Below are 22423 nucleotides of genomic sequence, written 5' to 3' on the forward strand. Positions count from 1 at the left end.
ATGACAAAAACTTCAGGGTGGACAGCTGCACTGTGTGAAAAAGATATCAAATAGAGAACTCTATTGATGTCGTATTAAGAGTATTGATATTGGTTCTGGTACCATAATTTTTTAAATGATACACAGTCGTAATACACACACAGTCACTGTAGTTATGCATGTAAAATAGAAGAAAATAAAGTTGATGTAAAAAAATGTACAAAAAAAATATACACTTTAGGTCATGTTAACATGCGTATAGTTTGAGTAAAACCAGAGTTGTCACATGGCCTGTGGAGACAGCTGGGTTGATTAAGAGAGAGAGAGAGAGGGAGAGAGAGAGATTGGGGGACTCAGTGTAAATGGAGGAGAAAAAGATTGAGCATATAGCAATCACTTCTCCATCTATCTGTCTGGATAATTAATATAAATCTGCTCATTTACCATCAGCCAATCAATCTAGATTTACACTCTCTCTCTCTCTCACACACACACACATACACACAGAGCATCACGAGCACACTTAGCACTTCTTGATGGCCTGATTGTCTGCTCACACAGCTCTGCAGGATTCTCTAATGAATGAGAATGAAGCGGTGAAGGAGGGATAGAAGAAAAATATTCTGATAAGAGACAAATGAGTGAAAGATTGATGGAACTATATCAGCCTCCATGTGCTTCATTTATCACTAATGCTGCTGCTTGGAGGGCTCGAAACGCAGGTTTGTGCCACGCCAGCTGGGATACAGACTGGAATGCTCTGAGAGAGGGTTGTTAAGTTCCAGAGTTTAGACCATCAACGTGCTCCTGAGATACTACAGATCTAACACAGCTACTGAACAGGTGCAGTGCACGCTGGCATACTTTAATGCACCTAATGAAACAACGAATAATGAAGAGGATATAGAGAAATTCCTTTTAATGCACAAGTGGATTTTGCTGCATATGTATGCTATACATTATCATGTCTCATATAGCTTTATAGTAAATTTTATATCAGGGAAAATATAGTCTCACGTTGCCAGTAATCTGACTGATTGGATGCACACTATAGGTAAAAGCCTGCCATTGGTTGCTTGCATTCAGTTGGCATCACAGCATCCGCTAAGTCTCTAGGAAACAACAACAACCTCCAAGTTGCAGCCTACTCACTGAAAATGGCAAATTAGCACCTGGGATGCAAATGGTATGAAGGTAAACAAGCTAGCAGCACCTTTTCTTTTGCAGTGATCTAGTCAGTTAATGCCAGAGCTCACCTCCTGATGTGCAAATGTTCCACCCAAAACATGTTCCCCCTCAACACTATTTCGCACCTCCATCCCAGGCTTAGCCCCGCCCAAGACATTTGTTGATTGGTTGGTGGGTTGCTATAAAGAAATGCTAACAAGGCAGGGTGTTTTTTTTCCACCTATAGCAGAATGTGCATGTGCAGAGCCAGAACTTTCTTCAGTGCTGAGCGCTGTGCAGAGAGGACTGTGCTTGCATTTGCTGCTAGCTCAGAGGTTGTTGTTGTTTCCGTAGAAACAAGGTCTTTGAAAATGCAGGTAGCACATGCTGCCTTAAACAGGCTGTCAGCGACAGGCTTATACCTACAATCTACATCCAGTGAGTAAGACTTGGGATGAACTTGCATACAATCCTGTTAACAAACATATAATATTAAAAAATCCTGCAGCAGCACTTAAAAAGGTACCATAGCTGTCAGATAAATGGGGCAGGGCTGTCATCTTGCATTGTGGTTTGAAAATGGTGAAAAATAAATATTCTAGCTGGCTACTGGTTGCACCTCATATGTTAGTGAGAGGCATTCTTAAAATGTACTGTCCATCTGACCCAGTAAAAAAGACTATTGTTAGTGAATTTGCTAAAGCAAATCGAGCCACCTAGCGAGCTGTGCTGAATTATAACAAGAGAAGTGCTCTGCCTGGCCAAAAAAAAAGTCACCACCTGGATTTAACTAAGCAAATAATATGTTTCAGCTGACAACAAGTTATTTAACTCTAACTGATGCAGTGAGTAGCTTCTCTTTTCTTAAACAACCGTGTCAGAAGACATATTATGTGGTTGTGGAAAAGATGTTAACTCTGAAACAGAAGGATCAAATTATTGTCCCTCATCATCTAGCATTAGATTGTCCCTCAAATCAGTCAGCAGAGACGCCAGAAATTACATTATCTTTCTAACGAACTACACCCACCACTTGTGGATGAGAGTAGATGCCCACTTGTGAAAGCATGAGATGTAAACATTAACGGCGTCCTCCTCGGCTGAGCAGTATGATGCTACACTTGGTGTAGTTCTATTAAAAGAGTGGTAGTTTATACATGAAACTGTTCACAACAAAGTCTGTGGATTATCATGATCAAATGTGTAATAATTTCTGTTTAGTTTTTTGAATGTACCTTTTTCACACTTCAAGCCGAGTGCTGCCTAGTTCCATTATTGTTGAGAGAATGCAGACATCTCTATTCATTATTTTATTTGGGCGTGAACTGTTCCTTTAAGCTATGTGTGTTGCATTAGAATTGATTCAGATTTCCAGGTAGTATTATTTAATTTTTATATTTTAAAAAAGTGAAAGTGCTGTATAAAGAACAAATATTTCCCTCTAAAAATGTTACGTTTCAGTCTGACAGATAAAATTTAAATACTCAAATAAAGTATCACAAAACTAGAGTTAAATACCTGAGTAAATGTCCTTGGAGGTCCCAGACCACATACAGTATCATCTCCAAAGCAATGCATCTTAGTTCAGAGGGATGCAACTAAAAATGGTTTTCATTACTGATTAATCTCCTGATTATTATAAAAATATAAAATTTCAAAAACTATAAAAAATAAGCAAAGGGTCACAACAATTTCTCAGAGCCCAAAGTGACATCTACGTTTGCTATTATAGATGACAAAGATGAGAAACAAATTTTCTTTCAATCGATCAATTGATTAATCGACTAATTCAGCTCTTTTGCTTCAACACAAATAGGAAAAAGAAGTCCTTGTAACGTGTTTCACACTTTATTCATAGAAAAGCACTGAGATTCCAACACAAATCAATATAAAATGGTAGTAGCGTTACATAAATAGTAATAAATTCTCGCTTTATAGACAGTAGCTCAAGAAGTTGCACAAAAAAATTACAAATTAAAAAAAAAACAAAAAAAAACAAGTGTTGATGATAAGCTATCATACTTCTGTGGCAACAAATACTGGAAATACCTTTTCATAATCAGTAGCACAAAGAGGCAACAAACACTTTCAATTTTCCCTTAAGTTAGAGAGAATCCAAAACAAAACAAACTGGGAAACAGTAGGTGAACTAGATCTCTACCAGTAAATAGTACTCTCCTACGAAAGAATGAAAGAAAGGAAGGGAGGGGGAAAAATAAGAAAACCTCAGGAACTGGCTGATACAGTTAACACAGACTGAAAAACCGAGATCAAGTTCAGATCAAGGGAGGAGCTTCTTTGTTGTAACACTGTCAGTGAATGCATCATGAAAAGGCAGCTGGCTGCAGCTTCCAAGTTAAATAAGTGGTAAATTAATATTCCTCTTTCATCTCTGAGGGAAAACCGCCTTATCATGCTAACGTAGCAGCCAAGAAGTACAAATCAACCTCTTTTTTTTTTATCCGCTTTCTGTAGAAACTTTGTAGCTTCCGAGCACAGATGTCTCAAGTACTTTAAGAGAGGACAACAGAGGAAGAGGCTGCACTTGAACGCTGGTCACTGACACATCGCCGCATTGCTTCAAACCAAAATCCTCCCTATGCGAGGCAATGAACAACTGAAGATCAGAAAAAGAAACTACGGTAATGAGACAGAAGAGGTGAAGCAGCTTTGTAGGCTGAGGGGAGTGGAGAAAAAAAAAAGTTACAAGGAGGAATGAAGACGAGGTCATCCACAGGCCGTCTTGTTTTGTTCATACAGTTGCTGTTTCAGACTCTCTTGACGTTTGCGTGTTGTTCGGTCTCACCGCGGTGCCGCCGCACGACTCGACACCTCTGAGAAGACACTAAAGGCTTGAGTCCTGATTAAATAAAAACCAACGAAGAAGTAAAGCAAAAATAAACTTTGTACATTGATCGGTCACAAAGGCATTTCCCACCATTTTTCTTTTCTTTTTTTTTTTTTCTCCTCTAAAATGTTGCAGCGTATGCAGGCTGGCTACTGCGCATTGTCCAAATACAAGCATGCTGAGTCTTGCCTCAATCCCCACCCCCACCCCCGATCCCCTCTTTAATAGTGGTTCAGTCCACCGTGTCTCTTTAAGTTTTGCGGGGGGGCATCTTTAAGAGGCGACAAGACCGTCGAAGTGGTTCTGCATAGTCAGGTTTATCTGTTTACAAATGAATGCCTTCCTCATTCTCCTCGACTCCGAATGACATGCTTCCTTTTGGAACACAGATTTTTTTTTTCTTTGCAAATCATAAAACAAAAACAAAACAAATAATAATAGTTATAGCAAAAACAAACAGAAAGAAATGTACACAGGAGCACCTGAGAAATGCCTTGAAGTCTTTGCTCTTACAAAAAAACGCTGTCAAATTCCCCAAACAGTCCAAAACAGTTCAAGTACACCCCGCCAAAAAACAAAAAAAAACATCAAAATAAAGAGAAAAAAACCAAACACATAACATACTTATCATAAATAATTATAACTTTACAATTTTCTGAATTGACACTTTAATATTTACAATATCTTAAATGCTTAATGCTACTACTTTTTGTTTTGTTTCTTTAAGTGATGTCCCTGAGAACTGAGTTTAGCCTCTCTTTTCTTTCTTTTGCTCAGTTTTCCTTTTTTTTATTTTTCATTCTTCCATCTGCGTTTCTTCGGATCAAAAAAAAAAAAAAAAAAGGCCCAGAGTTGTGACTGACTACCCGGGTAGTGGGTGAAGGTAGCTCTCATGGAATGTAAAAGCAGACAAGAAAATGTTCCCCTGTTCCAAAAAGAAAAAACCCTTTTTTTTTTTCTCTTATTGTCCTGCCATCGACAGGCTGACTCACTCGCCGTGTTCTGTTTGTGTGTGTCTGCGATTCCTACTCAGTCATACAAAGTTACCAAACAATCAATAAATAAATGCTGAAGCAGGCAGGAACGTACTGAAGAGGTATTTGTGTGAAGTGCTTGTACAATGACGTTTAGTACGACCAGTAAAGATTCAAGCTCTTGCTGTACTGTATTACTGCCGTTAACAACAACACTTTGCCACTGGGTAAAGACAAGGGAGGACGAGCGTCCCTCATAAAGAAAAAATACCTTCTGTGCCAAGGCATGTGGTCTCAAATATGTAAGATGAAGTTATCAAGTCATAAAACATACTGTATCTTTTGTTTGTTTGCACTGTGACAAAGACAAGGCCACTCGTCTTCACAGTCCACAATGATCACGAACAGTAGCATTCACAGGTAAGTCGCTTTAGTAACTATAAACCCTTTTCCATCACAAGATCAGGAGGCTGGAGGAATTCAAACAACCGGGAACAACTATGGTCTGTTAAATGTGTTCATTTTCGCTTTAACTATGATGGGGACTAGTGCGGTTACTGATTTTTGTCCTTCATGTTTTAGCCTTTTTGAGGAAATATTCTGAGAAGTTCACAACTTTTGACATGTTTGGTGACATTTTCAGAAATGGCAGAAGCCTCATCTCTTTTGCGTTTCCTGCATTACGTTAACTGCGCACTAGCTTGCTAAATTGTTAGCCTCAATCTCTTGTATCCCCTAATAGTTTAACTGTCCAGATTGCCATTGCCTAGCTGTAGTGTTTTCACAACTAAACAAACTGAATGCCAGGCATGTCATGTACACAACTGTCAGTGTTGTAACCACAAGCTTTTGAGTTTTATTTGGAAGCAGCAAGTTGCTATGGCTAACGTCTTAGCAAAGAGTTTCTCATTTACACATCAGATTGAGGAGCTTTGTTTCCACTTATTCTTTAGCTGACAAAATATCTCCCATGTTCACCAGCTAGCTGCTAACATTGTCTGGCACTAGGCTTTTACTAACCGCAGCTACCTGCTACAGGAAATTTCTAGGTATATGAGCCTAGTTTGACCTTAAATTAATAAAAACATCTTCCATAGATGGGTGGATCTGTTGTTGTGCATTTCCAAGCTAAATGTTGCTAAATCTTTTAACCTGATAAAACATATAAAGCAGAGCTTTTACCTTGTTATCCACTCAAGAGGTTTGAATTGTGAAGCACCAATTGCCTCTTGTTGCTATTGTCATTTTAGAAAGCTTTGGCTGTTACATTAAATAATGCTTGTTTGATGAATCAGCAATGGCAAGTTCTGCACTACTTAACCTAAAAACTCAGAGCAACTGGTAAAACGTATTATCTTGTCTGCCAGGACTTTACAGGAAGGAACTATGATCAGAATTGGAACCACATTTCTTTTAAAATGCTCCCAGTTCATGAAAAAGTTCTGGCAAACAAAGAAGCAAAAACTTCCTGAGTTCTGGCAAAGTTCTTGCGATGGAAAAGGGTGTTTAGCTACCGGCAGAGTTAACAACTCACAGTCACTGAAATCAGCAAGGTCCCGAATGTTCCAAAGCTTCCCAACAGAATGCAAGAAGGTGAAATTAATGCCGCTAGGTGACAGAAATGAAGCGCAGACTCGTCTTCTATTGCTTATTGACTAAATCTTGATCTAGCGAGTGAAAGGTGACCACTGGAGTTCTTAGAGATTTAAATGGTTTTGGCCACAAGTAGCTGTACAGCAGTGCAGTGGTATGTCTGGAGATGGGAGCACTCCGTTCATCACAGTCGTGTATTGTCACTGTTAATAAGCTTATAGGAGGACATACGAGATATACTGTATATATATGTGCACGTGGAGCCTCAACTACTCTACCTTAGCTAGAACAGCCTGAATAATGTCACTGTCAGGCTTGTGGAGTTTGAAAACATGCACTCTGTGAAGCGACATGGTTCTGAAGCACTGACCAGCAGGAGTGGAGGGTCAGAGCTTGTCTACAGTGGCTTTAGTCAAGTTTATAAACCCGTTGGTGCTGACTTCTCCTACAGAGAGACCACACATGTGTAGTTCTGTATTCTGCCCTCTCTACTCTAAGATGCCCTGAATGAAACAAGAGGCCATTTCTGATAGAGAAGTTAAAGCTGACAAATAATACAGTCGAGGTATGACAGTAACACTACGTGTGTTTTTCGACCTCAGTGGGTTTTTCCCTCCTTTTGGAATGACATGTTCCTTCCACTTTGAAAACCACTTCCTCTTCTTCTCATTAACCCCAGCTGAAAGTGTCTTCTGGCTCAAAGTACCCCATCCAACAAAAGCTTTTGGTTCATAAATCGTCATGTGCCACCGACAAACAAAAGTTCATTTTTGTTTTTGTTTTTTTTTCCCGTCACAATCTTTAGACTTTTTCCACACTAGATTTAACATTAGTTGGAGGAGAAAAATGCTTTGTTTCTGCTGTTGTTTCTTTGACATTTCAAGCCGTTTCCCCCTTTTTGCAGTCTCAACAAAGTAGAGCAATGCACTGCGAACACTTCCTGGTTCACATTCAAGAAACAAAACAACAAAACAGGACAAAAAACTTAAGACTTAGTCAACAAATGGCTCAACATAAAAAGTAAAAATACAAGGAATTCAAAAAATCTTAAATAGAAACAAATAAGTTGAACTACTTCCCAAGAAGAGGGTCCCTGTGAGGGCGGGTTGAGGTCAGCCGAAGCGCTCCCTGACCAACATCATCAGTTTCTTCTTGCCCTTGTAAATCTGTTTCAGGTTGTCTATGAACTGGGCAAACTGAATGTGGCCGTCCTGTGCCAGCAGGAAAGTCTCCCGCGCTTTGCTCAGGAACTCTATGAACTCGCCGTAGTGCCGCGGACTGATGTGCGTCAGTCGAGAGTGCGTGGTGTTGATGTACGCTGAGATCGTTGCGTCCAGGAGCTGCCTCAGCGGCGCCTTGTCCGTCGACATCAGCTTCCCAGAGTTCCTTCTCCCGGGAATGCCGGCGAGACCCGGTGCAGTCATGGTGCACCGCCGCAGGATGTCGGACAGCACCGTGGCGCAGTGCACGCTCTTCACCACCAGGGGGATGATGGCTGCGAGCTCATTTTTACCCAGGGAGTGGCTGAGCGCGCAGGCCCACAGCACGTCATTAATGGCCGGGTGTGTGTCCTGGTTGTACGCCAGGTTAAGGTGGGTCATGGCGAGGGAGGCCAGCTTGAAGGAGCGCAGCGGGTATCCTCTGTGCTCCATGTACCTCGCGATGGTGAACAGTTGCGAGTAAGTCATACCCGTGGACGCCGCGTCTATCACGATCTGGTAAGCAGTCTCGAAGGCGATGTGGTCCTTCTCGCAGAGCGTCAGAGCGGACAGAGCGCAGTTCTGGGGGTCCTTCATGGCGCACTGCAGCGCCAGCGTCCTGGCACAGCTGGCCAGCTCCTCACGCTGCGGGTAGTCCAGGCTGAGGCGGAGGATGGTGTTGTGGGACATGACGGTGGCCGCCACGATGCTGGTGGCCTCTGTCGGCGTGAAAAGAGTGTACCAGCTCTGTAGGATGCTCACCAGCGCCCGCAAACCTGACAAGGAGAGAGGAAGACAGGATTTAACATTTATTTAAATTTATTATGGTCAGAATATAATTCATATGACACTGGATTGATGATGATTGATAATATGACTCTACATCTTTGAGAGCTCTTTGTTGATTGTTAAAGCTTGTTTCCTGGTTAAAGGAGCAATGTGTAACAATTGTGCGTTCAAGAATGAGTGCGAGTCCAAACTGTGGGTTGGAGCCACAGATGGTTAATATTAAATAGGTTAGAGGAAGCTCAGGCAGGTTGCAGGACGCTGCAGGAGCACAAGACAAGCACAAGATTGTTCTTTGGCAATAAGAAGCGAGGATGAGTCCCACACTGTAAGGTGATCAGCTGTTTATAACAATCAATGTTCATCAACGTAAAGTTAAGGTCGTTATCCCGAAAACAAAAGCACACTGATCCAAAAATAAACTCTGGAGTTTGAGTTCAGTGACTGCCTGCCAGACTCTGTTAATATATTGCTCAGTTTAACTGTCATAAACATCTAATCATTCCAAAAGATTATTAATGATTTCTTACAACTCATAAGCAGACACTTACTCATTTGGCGAACATTCAGCATTAATTTTAACTCTAAATAACAGGAAACAGAAAAACAATAACAGGTATTCCGGCCCAAAATGGAAATTTCACCGCGGCTGTGGTGAGTATTTCAACTTAGCATGTTTCCTTCATTTCTGGTGACATCATATCATGGGGATTTTATGATTTAATACAGTAAATATATTACAGATTTCTCCTTTAAAATAAGGAGGAGAGGAGGAGGCGAGGAGAGAAAAAAATGAAAAATCAAACTGCATCCAAAATGCACCTACATGCAGACAAAACTCAAGTTCTCTGTTATTATCACTATTTCATATTATCTGTTCCTTTCCCAAAATGTCATTCTTGATCAGATGGTGAGAATTATTGTCTTGTTCCTGTTTCATGTAGAAGAAACAAACAGACACTGAGCCTCTATGTGTGTCTTAAGCTTATCCATGTACTTAATCAGGTTTGCATTGCTCTAACCCTTAAATCAAGTCCTCTCTGTACCGTCCACAGCTTGTTCAGAATGCTGCTGCTAGGTTGCTTTTTTTACCTGGTCCACCACCAGATGTGCTGAATAATTTTGGTTTTTCGTTTCTTTTCATTACATATGAGGCAGTTTTTAGGCTCTGTTGTTGAAAGCCTCAACTCAATTCCTTTAACTAATTTAACAAGGAATAAAAACGAGGCAATAATGTTGCTGATCGTGACATGCTGTCCTCAAATTAAAACAAATGCATAACAAAAGGAAAATGCACGTTGAACGTTTCCTCCAGTAGTATATAATGAGTTTAGAAATAAATGATGCATTACACTTTAACTTTACCTGTAGATATCTGTAGATTTAGTCCTTAAAAACCTTATGATATTTACTTCAGTAAAACTGTCAAAATGAATACTGTTCAACACAAACAAATTTTTCCTCTTACTTGAAGCTTTTGATTTGGACTGTAATTAATCTAAACTATGCAACCAGATGTCAACTATTTAGTGATGTGACAAGTATGCTTTAAGTACTGCCTATTGGTGCCAGTGCAACCACTAATTACAGACAGCAAATTATTTAAATTAGAGGAAAAATGTGAGTGAACAATTGGACAAAGATAATGAATGCTTCCATAGACGGGGTCATTGAATGGGAGGATGATTTTGGAGCAACATATTAGACGCAGGCTCTCCTCCACCGTCATCAAAACATCAAATGAGGTTATATCTTGTGGGAAAATGGTGTTTATCCCTCCAGCAGAGTTCAGGGCCTTGAAGAATCTCTGACAAGGAGTGCTGAAGCCGCTCTGGAGGGCTTGTGGTGACGCTTTTTGGTTTTTCATTTGCCACCCCTCTGTATCTCAAAGTCAAAGTCAGCCTTCAAGCAGAATTAAAATGCATCACGGTAGACCAAAGAGAAGATCTTAAGACACTACAGAGGGCATAATTACACCATGAATCCTGCTTTATTACCGCTGTGTGTGTGTGTGTGTGTGTGTGTGTGTGTGTGTGTGTGAGAAAAGGCATCACATACCAACTTCAGTGGCACAGGTTACCAGCCAGCGGACCATCTCTCTCCTCCTCCAGTTCAATGTGGACAGAGTCATCCTCATCACCTGCGAACACACACACATGAACACAACATGAAGTTTTCTGGTCCTGACACTTTGTACACGTTACACATAACAATCTGCAAGTTGCTGCCAGGCAGTCGCTTTTATTCTGATGGTGCCGTTGTCAATTTTAAAATATTCCACTAATTGGCCATAGTACTCCATTAACTCTGCCAACAAGTTTTTCTCAAAGGATCAGAAATGGAAGCTTCTCTTCTGAACCATCATGAGTAGACTAACTAACTATTTAGCTAGATAGCAAAAAGTGTAACATTTTTTTTTAGCTAGACAGCAACAATGTAACTTTTTTTTAAAAAAAATTTTTAGTTAACAAGAAACAATGTTTTTTTTTTTACTTTATAACTAGCTAGCAACCAATGTCAGGTTTCCTTAACTTTTTAGCTCATTAGCAAACAATGTAACATTTATTTAAGTTTTAGCTAGATAGCAACAATGTGACATTTAACCTTTTAGCTTGATAGCAAACAATGTCAGGGTTTGTTTACTTTTTAGCTAGATAGCACACAATATAACATTTTTATCTAGCTAGAAGACAGTGTAACGTGTCGCCGTTTTAGCTAGCTAACAAACAATGTAACAAATAAAGAGCAGCAGAAAGTTGATGGTTCCCCCTATCTTTTATACTTACTAGGTTCTGACAGCACTCAAATTTATTTTGCTTATATTTATTTTAAATTGGGTAAATAAGCATCAATATACTGATTAAACTTAAACTTGGATTTATAAAGCAGAGATTAGTGTTTAATTGGGAAACAGAGCTCTGCTTAGTTTTAAATCTGGATTTACTCATTATAAACCTAGTTTTGCTTAGCTGTGATCTGAATTAATCTTAGATTAAATTAAGCTTCATTAGTGCAGCACAGTCTAAGTCAGTTTTTTAATAGAACATTGACATATAAATAACATGCATAAACATGAAATGTGTGCTTTTCATTTAGCAGTTAAACACCACGTCTCCAGTGATGACAGTTTTATCCAAAATGTCTTCATAATTACATGGATGACTAATTGAGACCGTTCCATTTTGAGCACTTATTTGGCAGTTTTGCTGACAGGAATTCAGCCGAAACTCTAAATACCAGCAGGAAAGAGGCGGGTGAAGCCACAGCGACACTGCAGCCTGGATCATCTGAGGAGTTTTTCTGTGTTTACTGTGGAACCCTAAATTATGTGGTTTCTTCTCATCAACAACGGTAAGACACTGTGTGATGTTTTCTCTGTTAATTTGTAGTGAGGCTGCAGAAATTACAAGTTCAAGAAAAACTGTTGCATGTTTTGACTGGTGACCAGTGCTCTGATTTTTTTGTGGTGAAATGACTGACTCGCCCTCATACTTCGCCTGCACACACACACACACACACACACATACACACACACACTCTGAGTACCTGCAGTCCTAGCTCTAGTGCCACGTTGAGCAGGGTTATATCGGGCGGGCTGTCTGCGGGTGTGGCGATCTTGAAGGCGTCCTGGGCCAGTTTGAAGATTAAGGAGGAGGAGTGGATGTTTTTCTGGATTGCCTCCAGCACCGTCCGCAACCTCAACATATCACCTGCGGGGCAAAAATACTTTATTAACAAGAAACACTGTGAGGAGAAACATCTGAAGGGACGTCTCTCTGCTGTGAGTCCAGTTATATGTACATGTGGACGTGTTAGCGGTACCTTTAGCAGCAGTGAGCATGGTGGAGGCCAGCTCACACTGCTGTGACTCCAGGTGTCCCAGTGTGAACCAGCGGGGGTATCGACTTGGAACGATGGAGATGCCGTGATGAGGGTGGCCCACGTCCCCGGAGCCTGCTGAGGACTCCAGCACCGGCAGCCTGACACAAGCAAAACATTAGTTTGGCTACATACTTTTTTTTTTACCATGTCTTTAGTTTGTATTAAAGATTAAGACCAGTTAACATATTCTCTAAAAGTCATCTGATTTATTAATTCTTACGCAAAGGTAGTGTGTGTGGCATTTTAACATATCCTAACAGACCGCACTACTTTTACTGCAAATTAAGACATCTGTACTGATTTTAAAATTCTTTTACTTGTTTTTTAAAGCACTTCATGGTCTTGCACTAGTATGTATGTCTCACATGCTTACTGTATATGAACCAGCACGGTCCCTCAGGTCCTCTGACATGAGTCTGTTAGCCGTTCCAAAGAGCAGGACTAAAACCTTCTACACAGCTTTTATGCTCTGAGCTTCTGGAACAGTTTCCCTGAGTAACTGAGGGTGGCTTAAAGTATTGGAATCAGCCTGGCTTTTAATAAAGAATAGTTTATGGTCATTATTCATTTTACTCGATTCTCTTATGTTGTGTAATTTTATTTTACTTAATTTCATTTAACTTTATCTGTTACAGCAGTCTTTTATTTTTATCCTTTTTATCAATTTTATTTGTTTTGTCTTTTTACTCAATTTCATCTGATATTTTTAGCTAGCTAGCTCAGTCTAGCTTTTATCTAACTCTATATAATAATAATAATTTGTATTCTTTGACATTTTACTTCTATTTTATCTATACTTTCTATTTCTCTCTATTGTGGGCTATACGTGTTGTCTTATTGGTTTTTCAGCCATCTGCTAAGCATTGTGAAGTGCACTAACCTGCAAAAACAGTGTCATACAAATAAAGTTTGATTGATTGATTAATTTTAGTGTATAAACCTAAAACAAATGAGACCATCACCACAGCTTCTACGACCTGAACACACAACCAGTGTATTAAGTAAACTAAGCTAAAGCTTGTGTAATCTAATACTACAATGCTACAAAAAATCCCACATTCTTGGAGGATATAATGTTCAGTTTTTGTTTACACTGTTTGATAAAACTACTAAGACTTAATCTTAGTCTCACATGCTTCCACTTTACAGCGAGGGGATCACAAATAATTTAGAAAGGCCACCCAATGTGCTTTAATGTTTAAATATGCAACACATTGCACTTTTACTCTGTAGTTGTTTAGTTCTGCACTAAATTGGGAAACTGACCTCATGGCACGCAGAGCCACCTTATATGCCAGGTCTGCGTCGTGTGGCAGCAGGGCAGAGAAGAGGTACTTGGCAAAGGTGTGCATGGGAACGCTCTCCCTGTGGATGACCTCACCGAGACCGCTGAACGGACCAGCTGGAGAAAGAGAAGGACAGAGTAATGTTAACATTTATTTTTTATCTCAACAACGTGAAAGTAAGAAAGCCAGAAGGACCGTAATGTACGAGGCCTGGTCTTATTTCCACAGCCTGGATGCTACAGGACAAACTGGGATGTCTCCTGGAAGCCAAAAAGTGACCTGAAAAGATATTGTCGTACCTTCTAGTAGCTGTATGGCCTGTTTCCGAAGAGTCTGAACCAGGAGATCATCCAGCTCCAGTTCTTGAAGTTTTGCAACAATCTGCTCCTCGTTACGACACACCTAGAACATATTCATAACACATTTTATTCACTGTGATCATACAAAACATGTTTCGTTTAATGTAGGAGAAGAAGAGAGGAAAATGTGCTAAAATTTGTATTTCCATACACATAAATGTATTTTATATCAGATCATATTAGAATTAGCTCAAGAGTGTAGATGCAATAAGTTGAGATCCATGATTTAAAACTGTTTAATAAGAGAAAATAACTCAGCACTTTGAAGTTTAAATACCTTTTTAAGAAGGGATTTGGAGCTTGAGGTATTAAAGGACCAGCAGGGTGCTTTAATACCTCACACTCCTGCATCTGTGTGTATCTACAGTTACAGTACACAGCATAGAGACTGGTTTTATTTCACCATTAATAAGTCTTTTTAGAAATTTGATTAGTTTTAAATGTAATTCTTGATTAAAACTTCAATTATTTGTAAATCCTACCCATGTGCGTCTTTATATTGCCCTGTGTATCTATTATATCTTTTTCTTAATGTCTTATTTTCTTATGTAAAACACTCTGAATTGCCCTGTTGCACTACACAAATAAACTTGCCTTGCTTAAAACATGAATATTTCTGATGATTCCCCTGACATTAAAAGAGGTCTATGGCCGCCACGTTAAGCACCAAAGCAGATTATCATTCACACGAAGAAATGTTCCTTGGATTTATTTTAATTCAAAGTGAACCTAAGCATGGTGACTTTCTGCTTGTTTTTCAGGAGACAAAATGCTGTGACCTTTTCTCTCTTTTTGCACGGCAATTACTTCACACAGACGTTTAATTATAGTGATTTTCTATCATGGCGACATTGTCTACACCCGGCAAATTCACACCGCCTGTTTTAATATGCAACAAGCCAGAAATGCCGTTTAGTTAGTGGCAGCCTAGAATTTATGTATTGTGCATGAGGGGGTAAAATCAGTTCATCATGCGTACCTTATCCTGAGCGTACAGGCCCTCGGGCATTATCCTCTGCTGGCCCATACCCATCAGAGCCACCTCTAAGGCCAACGTCAGGTAGGACTCCCCTCCGTCAGAACTGCCCCACACTGGTACATGGTGGTAAACCGGCGGCCTGGGGTCACCTTCTGAAAATAAAGGAAGAAAGAAAATCATCTAGTGTTTTGTGCTCTGTGTGGCAGGTTAATTTAGCGTCAATCACTCAATGTATTAATGTCATTTCCACTGGTTTTATATAACGTAAGGCAGAAACAAGGAGACTGTAAAACAAAGAATTAGGATGTGTTTTACTGGCCGCATTAACAGAAGACGTTTATCTTAATGCAATACTCACATGGCCATATGAGCATTAAGAGACATTTTGATCACTTTAATTGTAAAGAAAAATTATTGGATAAATAGGACGACAATCAAGGCACTCCAAAATATAAGAAAAATAGCAACAAAAAGGAAGGAAAGCCTTTAACGCTAAATCATTAAAAAGTCAACATGTTCGTTTGAGTTTCAAGGAAACAATGTTGAAGAATGTCCCATACAATAGAAGTAAATGGTGACCAGTTTTCAAACGGGGAAAAAAAAACAACAGAATAAAAACATAAAATGCCTCCATGCTGCTCTTCTGGTGTAATCCAAGTAAATTTAAACCCCAACATGTTGACTTGACCAAAAAAATGTTATTTACACCATGTTTTTAGCCTTAATCTTTACTGCAGATCCTTAGCTTGGAGCCACATTCCCGTGCACATCTACACTGTCTGAACTGGGTGTGTGTGGTGTGACAGTGTGCAAGCGGCAAGTCAGGGCTTTAGGAGACGAGCAGTATGTTTTTTATGTTTGAAAACTGGTCGCCATTCACTTCCATTGTTTGAGAGATTCTGCAACTCTGTTTTCCTGTGAGTCTCCAGCAGTGTTTTGTGCACTAACAAAACTAAACCTGAACTTCACTCAGCATGAGGGTGAATAGATAATGACTGAATTTTCATTTTTGGGTGAACTATCCCTTTTAACAAACAGATTAGCCTCTCCTGTATAATAACAATTTGCTGTATTATTATACTTCATCATATCAGATTATATTATAGTTTCTATAGGCCTTTTTTTTAGCAGGAAAAGCACGGCTTTATGACGGCTCAGTTCCATTAAGTGTCCAAGTAAGCCACGACAGTAAGCAAGTATGCACAATAGCAGGACCATAAGCCAGCTGTTCCTTGTTATTAGAAACATTTTCATTTATATGAGCAGGTACAAGTCTTCTGATTATGACTGAATAATGTTAATAGCAAAAAAGTTTTATTTAATTTTAATGACCAGAGATGACATAGTTTTTTTCTGGGTCTATCAGTTATCAGTCGTTGTGTGTTGAGCTGAACTCAGCACCCTGTCAATCTCAGTCTCACTTCTCTTTGTTGTAGGAAAACACCTAAAATGGTACAAAAAAGTCACCCAAATAGTCACAACCTTAACAAAACAATTTCAACCCGCTCAATCTGAAGCTAATATGAGGCTTAAGTCAAACAGATATCAGACTTAGACAGCATTTAGATGTATTTAAAATACATATTAAATTACTTTTGAGTATTTTAGAATTTGTTCTTATCTGGGCTGAAAAAAAGAGATGTAAATAAATAAGAGCTTGTATTGTCATATTTGAAATACTTAAAATACATTCTTGAACATGTCACTTTACTCTCAAATGAAACTTATTTTTATCCCCAGGTTTAAACTGTAGAGAAAAAAAACACTACAACAATCATTAATCATAGTCTTCTTTCTAAATGTAAGTGAATAACATGACATGACAAATAACATTTCATTTGTGAAATAGGCTGATTTGGTGTTTCCAAAATTCCCCATGATAATGGCATGAAATAAAAATATAAGACATTGCATGCCAAGACAAGCTTGCTGAAAGATGAATAAATGCCTAAAATATGATCATATCATTTTGTATAGAATGTATTTTTGCATTATCAAATTACAGATTACTTCTATTTTAATTAAATACATTTTCTATAGCCGTTTTTGTATTTTGTTTTGCTACATTTGATGAGAAAGTCTTTGTAATTTTTTAACAGAATACTTCTTGATAAATTTGTACCCATCGCTGGTTGGTACTTTTGTCCTGGTAGTCGTACAACTACCAGGATTCATCCAAGATAACACTGTTCACAGAAGCGTTAAGAAAGTATTTTGCAATAAAAAGACTCAGCAGTATAAGAGAACTTTGATTTGGCTGAAGCCTCACATTAGCCTCTTTGCATTTTGGCAGGAACTGTGTTTCTTCCCCTCTGTTTCTTACAGTGTAGTTAAGTTAGAGAGACATGGCTTCAGAGAGAAATGGTTAGAAAAAATTTCTGAGAAAATCAACCTTGGTATGACCTGCATATGTATAGCAATAAATCTGTTTAACGTTACATAAATATGGCAGTGATGGCAGGTTGTGATCACTAATCTAAGATGGCCGCTAGCCCTGCACCAAATGCTCGACAGCTATAATTGAGAACAGATGCCATGAGAGTCTCAGCTGTTGATTGGTGCCCATTTGTTCTCTCCTGCTCCCCCACCCCATCATTCTGCTTAAATCCCCTCTGAGCAATAGATCCCCTCAATCCTGTTTATTCCACGGATATGTGTGCGTAAGTGTGTGTGTGTGTACGCGTGTGTGTCTGTGTGCGTGTTTGTGTGTGTAAATCTAGGGAAAAGTGGAAACTGATTTTACAGACTTAACCCTAGTGCTAACTCAGTTTTGTTTTTCTATCCAGGGGTTGGTGACCGATTGGTTTATTTGAAAAGTTCAGAGAGAAAACGGCATTTTGATTGGTCAACACATAGTCTGGGTCCGCCCCCCTTGTAACAGATGTTCCCAGCTGTCTTCTACAGGGAAATAAAGCATGGTGACCAGGCACACACACACACACACACACTTGCAAAATAGTCATACCACTCTAATGAAATTCCCAAAACAACATAAGACAATCATTCACTCTATTGCCAGCACACACACACACACAAACACACACACACACACACACACACACACACACACACACACACACACACACACACACACACACACACACACACACACACCAGTGAGTGTGCCAGTGGTCAGCATTGTTTGAATTGACAATAGTTCCCTGTAGCCTTGTGACAATGGGAAAACCCAACCCCTATTCTGCTCTGCTGCAATGGCCACTGGTGAAAAAAAAGGCCCTGGGCAGGGTGAGAAATGCAAATGGTGATGGATTCTATACATACCACACACACACACACACACACACACACACACACACAAAGGAGAGTGGTCTAAATGAGCAGGGTGTTCCAGCCCGATCCATTCATGCACTTCTAGTTTATGGCTGTCTGTGTGCAGCACAATAGCGACCGGTCCTGATGGAGGAACATGAAGTGTGTTGTGTGATGATGAGTCACTGCTGGTGTGGCCGATCACCTCCGCTCAGGATTACACTGCATCAGCTGGTGGAGTGTGCCAGGAATTAGATCCTGTATTTGGCAAATAGGCTCTTTGACTAATGAAGACTGGGAGGAGGTTCATAAACGAGTGTGTATTTTGATGAAGAAGTACATGCTTTAGATTGATTTGTAGGTTCAGTGGATAAAAAAGCCTAAAACCTTAAGCGTAAAACATCGACAAAAGAGTGGACATACAGAGGGGGAATTATTTTGATCTTCATATATGCATTATTGACTCCTTCTGTGATAGAAATTGTCTCCGGTTGTCCAAGATGATGTATTCAAATGGCTCGTTTTGTCTGACCTACAGTCCAAAACTCAAAAAATATAAACTAGAGAAAAGCAGCAAATCCTCACATTTGAGAAACCAGAGAGCACAATTATTTGGAACTTTAGTTTACGGGATGAAGGAGGATTCCACACCTCTGTAAATGAGTAAAGGTTAGCATGCAAACACGCTTTACTAAGATGGTAAACATGGTAAACACACCTGCTGAATGTAAGAATGTTAGCACTGTTGCTATGAGCATGTTAGCACAACATTAGCATTTAGCTCAAAGCACTGCAGTGCCTTGGTGTGCCTGCTAGCATGACAAAAGGCTCTTATTCCTGTTAAGTGACTAATAATTGATTAGCATAATTATTTGCCATTGGTTATATTACATGACAAATGACTTCAGCACTATGTATTAGTTTACCAGTGCTTTTAACATGACAATAAAATGCTAAAATGCTCTACAATAAATGAATACTGTTTGGTGGCTGCAGCTCAGACCAGCACTCTTTACTAATGGCTGCTCATAATGTAAGTGTAGTGTGCAGTGAGGCTTATCCTCGGCTCTCCTCACCGTGTCTCCATGGTAAAGAGCAGTGTCAAAATGCCTGTCACTTAAATGTAAAAATAATAAATAATAAATGAAAGCCACACTGTACATTTGAGTGACTCACTTCTTGAGCTCGCGCAGAACAAAGTGAACCTGCAGGCGATTCAAGACACTGGCTTCTTTCTCCATGTCAGAGCCTCAACTCGTAACCAGCTGTCTCATAATCCTCTATTAGACCAGTTTGTTGGTTTACCAAAAAATGATTTTACAAGATTCACTCTGCAGAAAGTCTGCAAGCAAAAGACACTAAAGTGATAAATGATGCAGCAAAACAGGAGTAGTCGGGGGAGCTGTGCTGAAGTTTTAAGGACCAGTAATCAAGTATGTCGGCCCTTTTGGCTGCTATTAAAGTGAATATTTATAACAGTTTTATAACAACTTCAAGAGCCTCAAATCAAGCCGTACTGTTTCTGCCAGATTTGTGATGATTTCTCATTATAATCTCCACAGAGATCATTTCAAAAAGAGAAACCGAGCCGTGACTTCGTCATCATACCTCCGGTGTCCATGGTGTTGTCGTCGTCCACGCGGCAGGTTTCAGTGAGGGTGGTGAACAGACAGCCGATCGGGTCTAAGGGGTGGCCCACCCAGCCTTCCAGGTTGGTGGTGGAAGTGACGCCCCTCTGGAGAAGCTCTGAGAGAGGAAGAGAGCAGTAAAGAAAGAAAAATGTTAACATGATTGGTCCAGAGCGAGCAAACAGCGGTATACAGGATTCCTACCCAGTACGGAAAAGTATGGAATTTGATTTCAGTAATTTCCAGGTCTGGATGAGTATGGAAAAAACAAACAATAGTATGGAAAAATATCCAGATTATTTCCCATATTCGAATTGAATATATTAGAATATTAGAATTGGCTACACAGATGCTGTGAAAATTAAAATATTTAACTTTTTTTCAACAAATTTTTGGTTATCATTTATAAAAGGGACTAAAAAATATGTGAGGAATAATAATAAAATAACAAAAATAATACTAATGAAATCTTTGGTCTGGTCTGAATAATCAACAGTGAATTCTGGAGATCTGAGTCTGGAAAAATATGGACTTTCGAGATGGAAAATGTGTAGGAACCCTGATGTGTGTGTGTTTTACCTTTCTTTTGGTGTTTGTAGATGTCCATCTGTCTCTGCTGTTGGAGACGGAGCGTGTTGATGATGGCGACAGCCAATCGCAGGGCTTCCCTGGAGTAACCGTGGGAACGCAGGGCGTCGACGCGAGCGCATGCCGTCGGGACGTGGTCTGTGTGGTCGACAGAGAGAGGAGGTCGAGTCAGGACAGCTTCACACACACGCAGCCATAGAAACGCTTCCCTATACATAGTCATAGACGTGCATTTTTCCTCCAAACTGTGGGACATAGGATGTAGCGAATAATGTCGTACGCACACACTCACACAGACGCACACACACAGTGCAGTCTCAGCAGAACGCCAGAGTGTGTCTGATAGCTGGCTTAAGTTGCAGAATCTGACAGATCTTAGCTGGAAGCTGCTTACTGCAGATACTGGCCTCAATATCAGCAGAATTACTGTGTGTGTGTGTGTGTGTGTGTGTGTGTGTGTGTGTGTGTGTGTGTGTGTGTGTGTGTGTGTGTGTGTGTTGGGCTGGCTTTCAGTGGAATTAGAGATTGTGTGTGTATGGAGGTGCCACAGAAACACTGTCGTTCCTCCAGGAAATGATGTTTTTTTTTTTATAATGCTGTAATGCAGAAAATTGTTTGTGTGTTGTTCAGTGCACATTTGTGTCTTAAATAAAGGGCAAAATCCAGTATTCCAGTATTTCTAAGACTGGGCCATATATTTACATATTTTTGGCGTCTAAATGACTAGAAAGTACAAAAAATTTTGGAATTTGCTCAGTGGACAGCAGTTGCAGCCACAAAAAAAATTTGCTCATGACAGGCTCAGATTGTTACTCTGTTATGTCTGACAACATGACGGTAAAGATTCCTACAGAGACGGACTTTTCTGCTGTGTGTGGATGTAGTCTGATGGTTGCATCTGCCCTCAGTAAACACATTGCAGCCCACCCTGGTGATCTACCAGACCAAATCCAAAACTTTTTGCACCTATTTCTAAGAGGTTGTCAAAAGTATCAACACTTTTTCAATATCAGGTGTTGAATATCATACAATATCCATTACGTACAGAATCAACACTTCCGAAGCTATGAAGAAATGATCTAAGTGCTAATTTAATACCTCATTTCAGTTTAGTCTTTATTATCCTGCCTGAAATTTGGCCTGCAGCAAAAACAGACAGTGTTCAGTGATTTTTTTCTGTACCAGCACTGTGTGCAGATTGTTAATTAAAAAAGAAAAATTATATTTATGTGCCCAGGACTTTTTTTGTTTGGCCACGGGTACAGAGTATAATTTTTTTCTAGCATTGCATCGAAGTGTTAAATTCTGGTACAACTCTACATATTAGTCATTTAAAAATAGGTTCCACATTAAAAAAACAGAGGAATAACCCTTTAAATAAACAAGTAATTTGAGAAAATAAGTCATAAGAGATGTGAGCAATGACTTTTCCTGGAAATTAAGGAATTGCTCCTATAACACTGAGGTGTTCTCACACATTACTAGTGGAAATAAGACAGCTGACTTCCTGAGGAGTAAAATAATCCTACTGTGACTTCACAGAGCTACACTGTGTGGAAGAGTGTGTGTGCATGTGTGAGTGTGTGTTCACCTAGCCAGAGCGGCAGGCCCTGTGGGTTGAACAGAAGGCTCTCCCCCTCTCTCTGGTAGGATGGAGACATGTAGTGGTCGCTGCTGATGATCCTCTGCAGGTGGCTGTCCTGCCAGTGGAGGTCGCAGGCCTCCACCGCCCGGCTGAACACCGTCCTCCTCGGCCTGGACAGAGAGTCTGACAAAAACAACACACACACACACAGGCTCAGTGATAGAGTCATGCAAATCCGGTGTGTGTTCACGTTTTGATCACGCAGTATGTAGATTTGTGTGCGTGTGTGTGTCGGTGCTA

The 22423-nt window shown here is 39.9% G+C and overlaps 1 protein-coding gene across 1 annotated transcript in view; it reads right to left on the bottom strand.

Annotated features, from left to right (window-relative positions):
• Positions 1–6565: 6565 nt before the first annotated feature.
• Positions 6566–22423, bottom strand: part of zswim5 (zinc finger, SWIM-type containing 5) — an 81957-nt gene continuing 66099 nt past the window's right edge. The window contains exons 7-16 of the mRNA XM_084732551.1: positions 22130–22306; positions 20530–20676; positions 19931–20068; positions 15053–15204; positions 14014–14116; positions 13695–13830; positions 12369–12526; positions 12093–12256; positions 10605–10686; positions 6566–8536 (exon numbers count right to left, since the gene is read on the bottom strand). Coding sequence (XP_084588677.1) covers positions 7674–8536; positions 10605–10686; positions 12093–12256; positions 12369–12526; positions 13695–13830; positions 14014–14116; positions 15053–15204; positions 19931–20068; positions 20530–20676; positions 22130–22306 — 2120 coding nt within the window. The 3' untranslated portion in view covers positions 6566–7673. The remainder of the gene's footprint in view (positions 8537–10604; positions 10687–12092; positions 12257–12368; positions 12527–13694; positions 13831–14013; positions 14117–15052; positions 15205–19930; positions 20069–20529; positions 20677–22129; positions 22307–22423) is intronic.

This window comes from Lutjanus erythropterus, chromosome 12 (genome assembly GCF_056507025.1).
Source record: "Lutjanus erythropterus isolate fLutEry1 chromosome 12, fLutEry1.hap2, whole genome shotgun sequence".
Classification (NCBI taxonomy): Eukaryota; Metazoa; Chordata; class Actinopteri; order Lutjaniformes; family Lutjanidae; genus Lutjanus; species Lutjanus erythropterus.